This window comes from Oreochromis aureus, linkage group 16 (genome assembly GCF_013358895.1).
Source record: "Oreochromis aureus strain Israel breed Guangdong linkage group 16, ZZ_aureus, whole genome shotgun sequence".
Classification (NCBI taxonomy): domain Eukaryota; kingdom Metazoa; phylum Chordata; class Actinopteri; order Cichliformes; family Cichlidae; genus Oreochromis; species Oreochromis aureus.
This window is the reverse complement of record NC_052957.1, coordinates 5395516-5408021: the sequence shown is the minus strand read 5'-3', so window position 1 is coordinate 5408021 and position 12506 is coordinate 5395516. Positions and strand designations below refer to the sequence as shown.

The following is a 12506-nucleotide window of genomic DNA, read 5'->3' as shown; positions in this document are numbered from 1 at the left end:
GCTGCAGGCAGTTGCAGTTCACAGCGCCAGGTTCTACCCTATAAGCATCATTTATATTTATCAAGTGTTACATTAAATTACACTCCTTAACTCCAAAACTAACTTTCTGACAATATACTCATAAACATAACATGTTTCAGTTCTAATGGTCAGTGCCAGCTCTAAACCAAATGAACCAATGAGCTGCTGTCTGTGCTTGTAGGGCTGTTCCATTGACTCATTGTCCCAGAAGTGCATTAGATTACCAGTCCAGCCCTGTTTCATTAACTATATTGTTTTTCTTAGCTTAAAGTAAATCAAATTACAATTTCATTTATTCATGTGATTGTAATGAAGTGGAACTTTTCCTACATTTAGTACAAGTATAACCTGCAGGGGAAAAAAAGGTTTAAACCATATTTTCAGGCTAAGTCACCTGCTCATCATCAAAGCCTTTTTTTTAATCATATTTGAGTGGTGATTCTTTATCTGTCTTCCTATATTGTCCCACTAACAACTGAAATACATTTGATGCCTCTTCCAATTCTTTTAGATGTGTGTTTGGTCATGTTATCTCCTAATAACTGCCTGGAACTGCAAACATGGCTGAGGTGCAAGCTTCTTGAATGACTTATACTCATATGAACTTCTTCTCAGAGGGAGAAAGGAGGATGGCACCTGTGCCACTCCACTCCAGCTTCAGGAACACAGAGATGAGCCTACCAAAAACTATTTTCTGGGCAGCACAAAAGGGGAAAAAGTCATTTGAAAGTGTAACAGGATGCTGGAGGGTTGCCTGCCCTCAATAGATAATGATGAAAATGCTCCAATACCCAATGTAACCCAATGGTTTCTCAATTTGAGGGCTTCACTGCTGTGGAGAAAGGACGTGGGTAATCCTGCCAAAATCCTCCCTTGTGGCCGCTGTGGTTATGCCCCTGCCAGGATGTGGGGTTATTCAAACAGTCACAGGGTCACTGGCTTTTAAAGCGATTACATGAGCAGTCATGCAGTGGCTGACCTGCACGGCCATTCACGGACTGCTTGGCACACCAGGCAAGGAGAAGATGTGGGCTTCATTCTTTGTCCTGCAGAATCTACCAGCATTATCAGCTACGCATGTGTGCTGCGGGTTTTCTAGCTGCCTAGCTTAAAGCAAACTTGTAACTGAGCTGCTGTTACGTAACATTCATACAGTTCTAGACAAGTAGAAATCTGCTTTTTTACAAACTCTACACTGGCAGGAAAGTAATGGCCGGTGCATGGAGCTATTATTTACAAAGTAAAGCACAAGAGGTGGGGGATGAAAAGCAAGAGCCATGATAATACAGCATTCTTTATAAAACCAGGTGAACACAAACTAATTCTGATGGCCACTTAAAGAGTAGAAAGGAGTGAGGATGGTACACACATGTGTCTAAAAAAATAAGAACTGATAAAAAGTTGGTGCCCATTAATACATTATACACCATGCCCTGGGAAATCTGAAAATACTAAGGGCGAACAAGAACACGCTGAGCTGAGTCAGCAGCAGAGAAACACAGAGCAGGAGATTTTCAGTCTTAAAGGCCTGAAGTCTCTAAAGGCCTTTGAACCTCAGTGAAGCTTGCTTACATAACCCCACGGTAAAGAAAGGTAAAAGTAGAGCAAAGCTGGACTTTGGTGTGGGAAGGCAAAATACATCTACTGCCATTAGCTTATTTTGTTGATCTTACAGAATATAAGTAGATGCTGTGTCCAGTAAGTGGACACAGCATATGCTGCTGTTGTACTTTCAGTCAAGCTGATCTAGACTGTTGTCAAAGCAAAGCTATTGTTGGATCTTACGGTTTCCATAATGGGACAAATTGCAGATTTTATTGGCACTTCCTAAGCATCTTTCAAACTCGATGCCCACCAGTCATTTTTCAAGCACTTTGGGCCTTTATTAGACAAGTAGATGGATGGACGGAACTGAGGGAGGAAGGAGACTGGTAATTACAAACAACAAAGATGGCTATCTGGACTTGAATGTTGATGCTAGTCAATACCTCAACCCCTAGGCATCCAGGATGCGATGTGATGTGATGTCATCTTGAGAGCAGTATCAACGGTAAATGGAACCGAACTGATAGTAAAAGCCAAGGCACTGGGTCTGGTGACCCAGTGTTTGTGTTTTTTGGGTTAAGTTTTACTCTTTGAATGATGGTTTTCTGTTTTGTATTATATTTACAGTTCCTGGTTTCTAGGTTTCTGTTCTGTTTCTGTTCTCCGTGTGTTATATGCTTAGTCTTAGTTTTCTGTCTTCATGTCTTCCCTGTGTCCCACGTCTTGTTACTTTTGTCTCTGTGCGTCATGTTCCCGCTGCTCCAGAGTCTGTCATGTTTCTATGTCTCAGTGTCAAGTCCGCATCTCTGTGTCATGCTTCCTGTTTTACTTTGACAGTCTGTGTCCTTTGTCAATGTACTCTGCTTTGCTTCCTTCGTCTCGTTATGTCTCATTTGTCCCAGATGTGTTCCCACCTGTTCCCCATCCTCTCGTTGTCTTGCCTGTGCATTTAAGCCCTGTGTTCCCTTTGCGCTTTGTTGTGTTGTACCCTCACCGTGCTGTGTTTCTGCCTTTGTGTCCCTGAAGAAATTCTAGTTCTCAGTCCATAGTTTGTTTCTTATTTTCTAGTGTCCAATTTAGTTTTCTTGTTTGAGGATTTGGTTTGTTTGTTGTGAAATTTATTTTTATGGAAAGTTTTCCCATTCCATGTACAAGTCCTGCGTTTGGGTCCTACATCCTGCCTGCCGCCTGCTACAGCACATACCTTCACAGTAAAGTGGAACTGAGGGTGGTAAACAAAAAATATTTTGCAATTTCTCTCTATTTCATCAATTACCCTGAATATTGTGACATAGATGTTTTGGTGTATGTCTACAGATGTCTCCACAAACCAACTTATTTAATTTAATTATTTAAAAATGTAAGGCACCACTATGATGCAAGTCCTATGAATTACAGTACTTTCAACTGCATGTTGTGACATGTAATTAAGTTTTTTAATTTACAGATGTCCTGCTACTAGGACAGTCAGAGTTGAGGTTAAAAGGACAAATGGAGAAAAGATTTGAAAGTTAACAATTTCATCGCACAATTTGTACAATTCCAATTCATCTGAATACAACTTCATTAAAATCACATGAAAGGTTTAGGAAGAGAGGCCATCTAAACCTGGCACCTGATTCATCACTGAAAGGATCTTGAAATGAAGAACTAAATCCCTCTGCATGTCTTTCAGTTTTCATCTTTCCTAACAGTCTATAGCACTCTGTGCTCACTTACTTTTCCATGCATGAGGAGGCGGATGGTCAGGGTGACATTGAGGCCACCCTCTGACTGGACTTTTGTGGGCTCCATGCTCGGGGAGGGAAAACTGGTGGTCCAGCGGTAAGATGTCCTCAGAAGGAGAAGGAGTGCGGTGGTATTCCAGCCAGCCAGTCACCTGCAAAACACAACATCACACATAAGCGAACATAGTTGGTGTGTTCACAACCAGCAGATGATATCAACGTCAGCTCCAGTTGCATTAAATTATTATAAGAAGGCAGTTTGGTGCTTCTGCAGATGTGGTAACTGAATCATATTTCTGCTGTATGACACATAAAATAGTTTCTAAAGCCATTAATCTAGACTGCTTTGACACCACATAAAGCTTTCAGCGATTTAACTAATGTTCAGTGGTTCATTAGTTTGTGACACTGCACACTCCTCATACAGCACCAAATAACATGCTTGTTTTCTGGAGTTTATTAACCACAAATGCCTAAATTAAAAATAAGTGATGACTTTAGGCTAAAAATCCAAAGTGCAGAGCCCATTCAAATACAGCGTGGCTGAGCAACACATTCATGAGCTCCCTGCACAATATTTGTTTCATGAATGACACGTAATTGTGTTGAGAAGATCGAGAGATAACCGAATGTAATCACATTCAGCTCCCCCAGGTATATTTTTTTTTCTCGCCTATTCGCTCTGTTAAAAATTCAAACGCGAAAACAAAGCAATCACTTGTTTTGTTTTTAATTGCAGGCCAGATCAGAAGAGAGAGAGAGAAAATTCTGCTGAGCTCTTATTCACAAACCATTTAGGAATATACTGGAAACACCGGACTGACCAATACAGGAATAAAATAATTTGCAACATTTGTGACCAAGGACCGTGCCATCGAGATGAAACTAAGTGATAATGAATGAATACATGGACTAAAGGAATGTCTTATCTGTATATATGTAATGTTCCCTTGAAGGTGCAGCACGATGACTTGCAGAATCCTCCAAGTCTTCACTGGTAAAAAGCTTTTTCCTCTGAGTCAGACATTAAAGTCTTCCTCCTGTGCCCTCATTACAGTTAGTCAAATTACTTTGCTCTCCTCTGCCTTTGCTGTTAAGGCAAAGGCAAACAGACCAGTCTGTATGCTTCGATGGCTGTGCCAAAAAGTCATAGCTGCTTTTTGTGTTTTAAAAAAAAGTTATAAGAAACGGCTTGGTGTTCTGGCCTCATCTTGTTAAGGTATGTAAAGCCTATTACAACGAAATCTTTAATGAATAAAGGAAAAGTTTCTGTAATGTTGCCAAGTTTGGAATGACCTTTATTTACATGAATATCAATATATCATGTGTCATGTGATGCAGAGCCTGAATCCAATCTTTTCACATTTCCTACTGTCCCGTGGTTAGTGTGCCGCTCTGTAACCCTTTGGCTATTGTCATTTCTCTCAGACAATACCATCCAAATGTTAATATTAAGTCTTCTGCAGATATAGTTTGCAATCTGATGTAATCACCCACCCTGTTGAGTTACTGCTGTTATCATTACCTGCAAGTTTGAGGTTTAAATTTTTATCAAGCAGCCCCGGGGGATTCTTCCCCAATCTCTATTTTCTGCTGCTTGTGGAGACTCATTTGGCTACAGGTTCTAATTTCCAGCCAGACACAGCCTTAGGCTACTGTTTACTTTTTGAGCTCATATAAGAAAATGGAACAATATTATCCTATGAAAACAAAGATGAAGAGGAGATATATAAAAATTAGCGCAGCAGCCCTCCCCACCCGTTTTGGTTAATGAGGTTGGTTTGAGTACTGTGAGAAAAGTAATATAAATCATGCTGACTGCACTGAAGCAAGGGCAAAACCCACAGATACTGATATCCACACTGGATATATGCAAGTTACATTTTAGAGGTCAACTTAAATATATCTGCTGTGGACAACTTTAAATGCAGATTCCTGTCTATCACTCTGCATCATCAGGGAGGCATAAGATTGGTTCAAAATTCATTCTGCAGCATGAAAGTAACCCCACACATACAGTCAGCCACAAAGAGTGGTTTGTATGGTCACCAGGAAGCCCTGATGTCAGTGCAATGAACAGGTCCGCATCTGGGGGTCAGACTAGCCACCTAGGCTTAAATTGAGCTTTATTTGGTTCAAAGGTAAAAGTTTAGTTGATTACAAGAAGAAGCGGTAAGACTGTGGACCTTGAAGTGATCACATCCATGAACCAAAATATTTCTAGCTTAGAACCTACTGAAACAATCAGATGTGTTGTGTTTCCCACGAGAAACACTCATCTCCAAACTTTACTGCTTTTAAACAAAGGGCTGAGGGATGCTTGGTAGGCACAGACATGAGAAAGGAATTTTTGATTTATTAGATTGATATAAACATGGTTCAGAGTTACCCGATCATTTTAGACATATGTAAGCAAAAACATTTTAAATGGAATTTAGTTATTTAACAGGAATCCAATAAAGATAAGTCCCTAACAGTCCAAAAACATGCTCATGGGAGTGTGTGAGAGTGTGTTAGCCCGATGACTGACTGGAGATGTGGGTGCACCCTGCCTTTCCTTGCACAGTGGTAGCTGGGATAAGCTTCAGGCCACCCCAAGTCAGATCATCAGTTAACAATGGATATTTCATTATATCCAAAAAATAGCACTGATGACCATCTGGTACACTGAAAACGTGTAAAGTTCATATTTTAATAAATACAAGTACTCTTTAAGGTTAATCAATTAAAATATTAATTTAATGCAAAATTTGTTTTGGTGCAACACACTTACACCAGTCAGTTACTTTTGTTTTTTGTTATACGTCTTTGGAAATAAAGATTGCTTTGTTGTAGCCTACCAATATTTGTGCCTACTTGTGCTACAGAGAAGTGCGATTTATCATTATTTTTTGCATAACTATGGAATGCAGGTGTAACTGTGGCACATCTACAGATTCTCCTGTGATATGTAATGAATTAAACTGCTGTGGCTAAAAGTGGTCTAAATTTAGATTAATATATATTCAGAAAAAAAAACACGAGTTCAGCACAGCACAAGATTAATGAGGTGTAATAGAAGTGGAGGCACAAGAACCTGAGGGGGAAAAGGTGGCAGGTTCTGCAAGATAGGTGGAAGAAACTACCTGCCAAGCACCTTGGGAACCTTTGAGCACCAATTAACAAGTAATAATTTGCACTTTTAGAAAGGGAAAGGATAACTACACCAAATCTAGAGATTATATATCAGATTCATAAGAAAAAAGTTGAAATAATGGGATCTTTCTTTCTTGCTGAGGTTGTGCTGGAACTGTACCAGCTGTGCAAGACCAAGGAAGGTGTTCAAAAAGGTTTGCATGGAGACAGCCAGGTTTTAATATTCAGTCCTTTAATAATAAACTTCTAAATGTACGTGAAGCCTTTGTGAAGCTGTAGGAAACCCCGACAAAGTGAACTAAAGACAACAACTTCCGCATAACACTCACACTATCAAGTGTGCTGCTAATGCTGTCAGCTAGCTAACCACGTTAACGACACAGAGTGAAGGCCGAGACGAGCCAGGCAGCTCCAACAGGAAATAGAACCAATATGGACTTCAAGTAATTCTCCCGCACAAAGAGAATGACCTTCATCTGAATGCCGTGAGTAAAACAACCCACCTCTGCTGTTTTCAGTTTGGTAATTACATTCTCCGAGTTATATACAAGCATGTGTGTTGACTGACTGTTGGCCGCTAAAGTTTTACTTGTAAACTCAGCAAAGCACTTTTTAAAATCTGTTTTCTCTTACAGTTTACATTCATTCCTCGATAAAAGTAAACCCCCTACCTGCCTTTATGTGTAAATTGTACATTTCTTGTCTTTGTGCAGGTTATTTCTTTCATTTTAAAAGTGTACATGTCATTCTTGCTTAGGTAGAAAGGACTATATATTTGCAAATATGGTTTGGTTTTGAGATGTTGTATAATGTGTAGTAGACATGTAGCGTTTTAGTGTTTTTTGTTGAGGAATGTAAGTCCGTTTGTTGGCACTTCCTCGTAAACATAACTTTTAAATGTTTCAGTAGTTTTAGTTTGAGTTGTGTGTTAAATTTTATTCTGAATTTATCAGATATTTTTGATCACATTCACGGTGTTTGTGATTCCCTTCCCTGCATGGTGGATGTTGTGATTTGGTTTACGTTCTTTAAAACCTCCAGTCACACATCTTGAAATAAAAATCAAAGTAGATGAGATCACTTCTTCTTGTACAGGACGTTTCAGTAAAAAAAAATCTTCCATGTTCTGATAAGTTTATAATCTCACAGTAGTTTGAAACTAGAATTTGTCTATTAGGTCATGAATATTTCCCAGTTGTGTTTTTCCTTTTTTTTTGGTCTTCCTTTCCCACCGTAATAGTGTGCCCCTGAACACACATATGTACTTATTCATGTGCTTCTAGTATGTAAAAAATAAAATGAGTATTTGCCGCTCATATAAGAGAAACGTGTGTGGAGTGAATTACCCTCGCAAAGTTGTGAAATAAGTGGTAAGAGCCAGGCCCAGCTATTGCACTGCTATGGTTAGTTTTCCTGCGAACCTACAGCCTTGCCTCATGTCCTAACAGGGACCTTGTCTGAGAAAGGTTCCCCTGCATTTGCCCCCTGGGTTGTGACTGCTTGGTAGTGAGATGCCTCATCTATCCTAAGCGACGTCACAGAGTACTAGTCATTACTATTATACCTCTTTGAAGGCTTCTTGAGACCCACCCAATGTAAAATGCAGGTGCAGTTTTTGGTGCATTATAAATGGGCAGTTACGTGAACACCTGCTCAGAACCTTGTAGGCTTGTCTGTTAGTTTTCCTGCAGTACGGTCCCATTGCAGGATTTTGGGTTACCCTGCTTTCGTGCAGTCAGAGGAACCTTCAGCAAACACGTGTTTATCAGTAGGGTGTCCTGGTCTGTCTCCTCATACTGCATTTCTTGCTTTGCCCTTGCCTGACTCAAGTAACTACTAACGTGGGTCTTGCCTGGGGTTTCACAGCCAGAGAGCTACCCAAGGGGCTACCTGCTAGTAGCATGTGCCTCTAAATGCATGTGGCTGGTACAGTAATTTGAAATGTGGTATTTATCATTAAAAATGACTTAATGTTTTTGGATTTTCTTTTAAAAAAAATAGAAGTTGCAAATTCTTTTAAAGCTCTGTTTTGCTGTTTGCCAGAGTGACGTGTCCCTGCTGACGATAATAAAATGTAGCAATAAAAATCAATTTGCTTAACAGGTGTGCTGACTACTGGGAGGATTCATATCCATGAGCGCAAACACTTAGACTACTTTATCATGACTGTTTCACATGTTGCTATGAGAAACAGGGTCAACTACAGAGTGATATTTTGTGGTGTTAGAACAAATGAGTCAGACAAAACTGCCAACATGGTGCGTTGGGCTTTGTGCTTTTTGCACCTCGTAGTGATGCTGTTTTGGTTTTTGTTTTTTTTCCTAACCAGTTGGCAACACCTAGAGAGCTGTGAACAAAAAAACGTACCGTACTGACGTGTAAATAAAGGTACAAAAAAGAAAAATGCTCACAAATGTGTTCCTCTTGCTCCGGGTCTAATGATCACGGTGCCTTTGTCGAGAGGTGTCAGACAGCAGCGTGTGTGGCAGCAAAGGTGTTAACAAGCATCATGTGTCACATAATTGTCCACATGTGAATCGGACCCCAGAGTAAACTGTTCACATATCAGTGTTGCTGTTTTTAAAACGTGCGTCAGTTTCTCCTGCTTCCTCTGCATCCTCAGTGCCTGTTGTCTTCTTCTGTCTAAACTGCTATAGCACAGTTTCTTTCGGTCACCTGACTTCTATTCATGGCTGTCATTGTGTGCATATGTGTGAAGGGGAAAGTGGTGGAACAGAGCATGTGGTGCAGTTGCAGAAGGGAAGGCATTATTAATTGAGTTAATAACCACCCAGTTTCAAGTTTTCCAGCAAGGGTTAATTAGTCTAAAATCTAAAAGATGGACTGGTGGTGAACAACCTCAAACATCTGTACATCCGATGACAGGGAAGCTAGTCCTGGCTAGAGCAAAAACAGCTCTGCTGCTCATTTACAGCACAGCCACGCAGCAAACACAGATGAACACAGGCTTTAACCCTTGTGGCATTTCTGCTGCAGAGATGGAGTAACACTTGAGGAAAAAGGCTAGCTGCTGTTGAAATGAAACTCAACAAAATAATAGCGCAGTAACATCCCTCCCCCAAAGCAGTAAGCTGTAGGGGAAGCACTGCATTATCAAAACAAACAGTATTTGGCAGCTATGGGAAACTGTTCATTCAGCGCAGTCTCATAAAAAAGCATGAAATAATGTACAGCCTGACTGATTTACTGGCAGGTCAGTGCTATTGGCTGCTATTACCTATTTGACAATCTATCAGTATCAGCATTTATTAAATGATAATGATAAATGAAAATGAAAGAAAGAAAAGAAGAGATGAGAGAAACACCCAACACTCATGTTGGGTTTTTGACATTGCGTAGTTTGTCCACTGGGAGGCTGCACACATGTTAGGAACAACATAAACACAAAATACAGGCGATCTGAACAGAATCAAGCATAATGTAAACTTAGGATGGGTAAAAAGGGGGGGGGGGGGTCTTATCATGCCAATTTTCTGTATTTATTTCTGTCAAACCTAAAGACTCCTTTTTACGGTTTATTATAAGGTTAATTCTAGTTTTAACCTAAACCATGAGCTTTTCCCAAACTTAAGCCAGTAGTTTACCTGCTGCTCTGTGTATGGCTTTTTGACACACTGTTTTTTGTGTAGCCATTTCCCTTAGTGCCGAGTGTAAAAACTAGCGGTTTGGATTTTCATGGAGGAGACGCCCTCATGGCATTGAGTGACACACTGACTAGCCAATCAGTAGCATGCATTCTGTTGATGCCACATTTTCAGATTGCCTCAGATTCACTTGCAGTCCCGGCCAAAAGTATCTGGCACCAGGTACTACTACCTAATAGAAAACCCTAAAAACTGAGCTGTGCCGACCCGAGTAGGTACCAGTGGAAGAGGGCAAAGAGAGACAATGACAGAACAGAAACTAGAGAGTGACGAGACCAAATTTATTAACTTACTAAACAAATTTGAAGTGTAAAAATATGTGACTGGGGTCTGTAGTGTGAGACTCTGATTCAAGAATCAGTACATAGGACGGATGAAGACTAATGTTCAGGGAGTAAGTGTAACTGCTGTATCTTACTGTATCTTAGTTAGCATTAAAAAAAGAGTTAATAATTTTATGAGGCCAGTAGACTTCCTTCATAAAATAGTCACAAAAATCCACTGTAAACACCTTGAATGTTTTTGTATACATTAATCAACTCAATCCAGTTAATGCTTTTGAGCATTAAGGGACCATCCTACTGTTGTTTGGTGTTATAACCCCTCCCTCGCAAAGATTGCTTAGATGTCAGGAAGGAAAGGGTTCCTGACAATTTCCTTGACTTCCTGAAACAGATGCTATGTCATTGGCATTACTGAATTCAAGTCATGATTCCCTAAATGTACAGAAGAGACAGCTTGAACTCTTCTGTAAGCAAGTGATATACACTCTGCAATGCTAGGAATATGTTTCTGCAGAACATCTGCAAATATGTGCATTTTTATTTTAAAACAATATCACTTCTCCCTGAGCTATGATGGCACAGGTTTCACTTTTCAGTTTGGGGGGGGGGTGAAATCCTGCTCTTAGCCTTACAGCTCAGAGGCAGCTAGTGTAGGAACAGTTGTAATCAAGATATGTGAAAGAAAACCAAAGTGATGTGTAGGTTCTAATAGATTTTTGTCATTGCATTCTGATGTTTCATGTTATCATAGTATTAATATTGTTTTTGGATAAGTGGGCTCTTAGAGTGAGTTTATAATACCTCATTCTTCTGTCAGGAGTATGTATGATACAAATAAATTTGCTGTCCTTGGAAAAAAATAAAATAAGACCACACATCCAAAACGGCAAATTGTCTACTCTTAGTATTTACCATGGGCCTATGGAACAGTGTGCCTATTATGCTTTTTATTTAGACATTGACATTATTTTCAAACAAAATCAATTTATGACTCATTTGATTAGTCACTATGAAGACTGGCCTGCACAGAGCTGCCAAAACACTTACAGACAGTTTGACAGCTAGTTTTAGCTTTCGGGTCTGAAAAGAGAAGCCAGTATGGAAGTGCCTTAAGCCCGCATTTATTGGATTGGCTATGATGGGGAAACGTCCGTACTCTTATAGAGGCCTCTGGGAAAACAGACCTTTGCCCAGGCTCAGTAAATGGTTTCCTCATGAGTTTATGGCCTACGTCTTTCATTTTCTTTCATACTTTCATGCATGTAAAATCCCTCTACACAGCTCTCACTTGGTCACTTTATTCAGCTTATTCTGCTCCATCTCTGCTCTTTTCTTCAACTTCTGTCTCTTGTTATTGTTAAATGTTATCACAGGTTCTGCACAGTTTTAACAGACTGTTATGCTACATGGATAGCTAGCTTTACTCAGCATAATGTCTGTTAAAGAAAGCCAGTTGAGGTTGTCTTTTAGGCATGTTTTGCATAATATATTTAGAACTAAAAGTAAGAAGGGTATACGTTTTATAGCATTTTTTGTTTATTTTGCTCCACAGTGCCCACAGTTTGTAACTTTGTGCATTTCTTTGTAAATGAGCATTCTTTAGTTTTTATCCAAGATACATGGTTCCACCTATTGACCCCTCAATGCACAAAAGTTGTCCTGTACCCTTACCAGAAAAACAGCTAAAAAGCTTAATGGTTCCATCTCCCTGCCTGACTGTGTGGATGGTGTTTTTTGGATGATACTCTGGCATCAACTCGACCTGCCATGTTTGGAGGAAAAGAAACTATTCTTATTTCTGTTAATGATAAGAGACAATAATGATTTGGGGCATCAAATCATTTTGGTGACTGACTACAGCACTTTGTCGCATGCCTTCTCTGAGTCATTAAGATATTCACTGGCAAACTTAAGATGTACACGTGCCGGGAGACCTCACAGGCATTGAAGGATTTTAATCCATGATCCATAATCCATGGTGACTGTGTTCCAAGTGCATTCAGATCATTAACAGTTGCTTCAAGTGTGGTTTAGGGCCATCAACTTCCTTGTGATTTCTCATTCTCACCAAGATGATTGTCGTTTTATATTTCTGCAGTTTTTGAATAATCGTGCCAATAGTTTCGCCT

The 12506-nt window shown here is 39.8% G+C and overlaps 1 protein-coding gene across 5 annotated transcripts in view; it reads right to left on the bottom strand.

Moving 5' to 3' along the window:
- The window catches only part of pcbp3 (poly(rC) binding protein 3), an 84487-nt gene that overhangs the window by 20799 nt on the left and 51182 nt on the right, over nucleotides 1-12506 (bottom strand). For 4 of the 5 annotated variants that reach the window (XM_031757405.2, XM_031757406.2, XM_031757403.2 and 1 more), the window contains exon 6: nucleotides 3286-3445. In XM_031757405.2, the coding sequence (XP_031613265.1) occupies nucleotides 3286-3360 (75 nt within the window). In that variant the 5' untranslated portion in view covers nucleotides 3361-3445. Of the gene's footprint in view, nucleotides 1-3285; nucleotides 4541-12506 lie in introns of those variants that run through there. The other variant, XM_039599551.1, reaches the window with a different exon arrangement.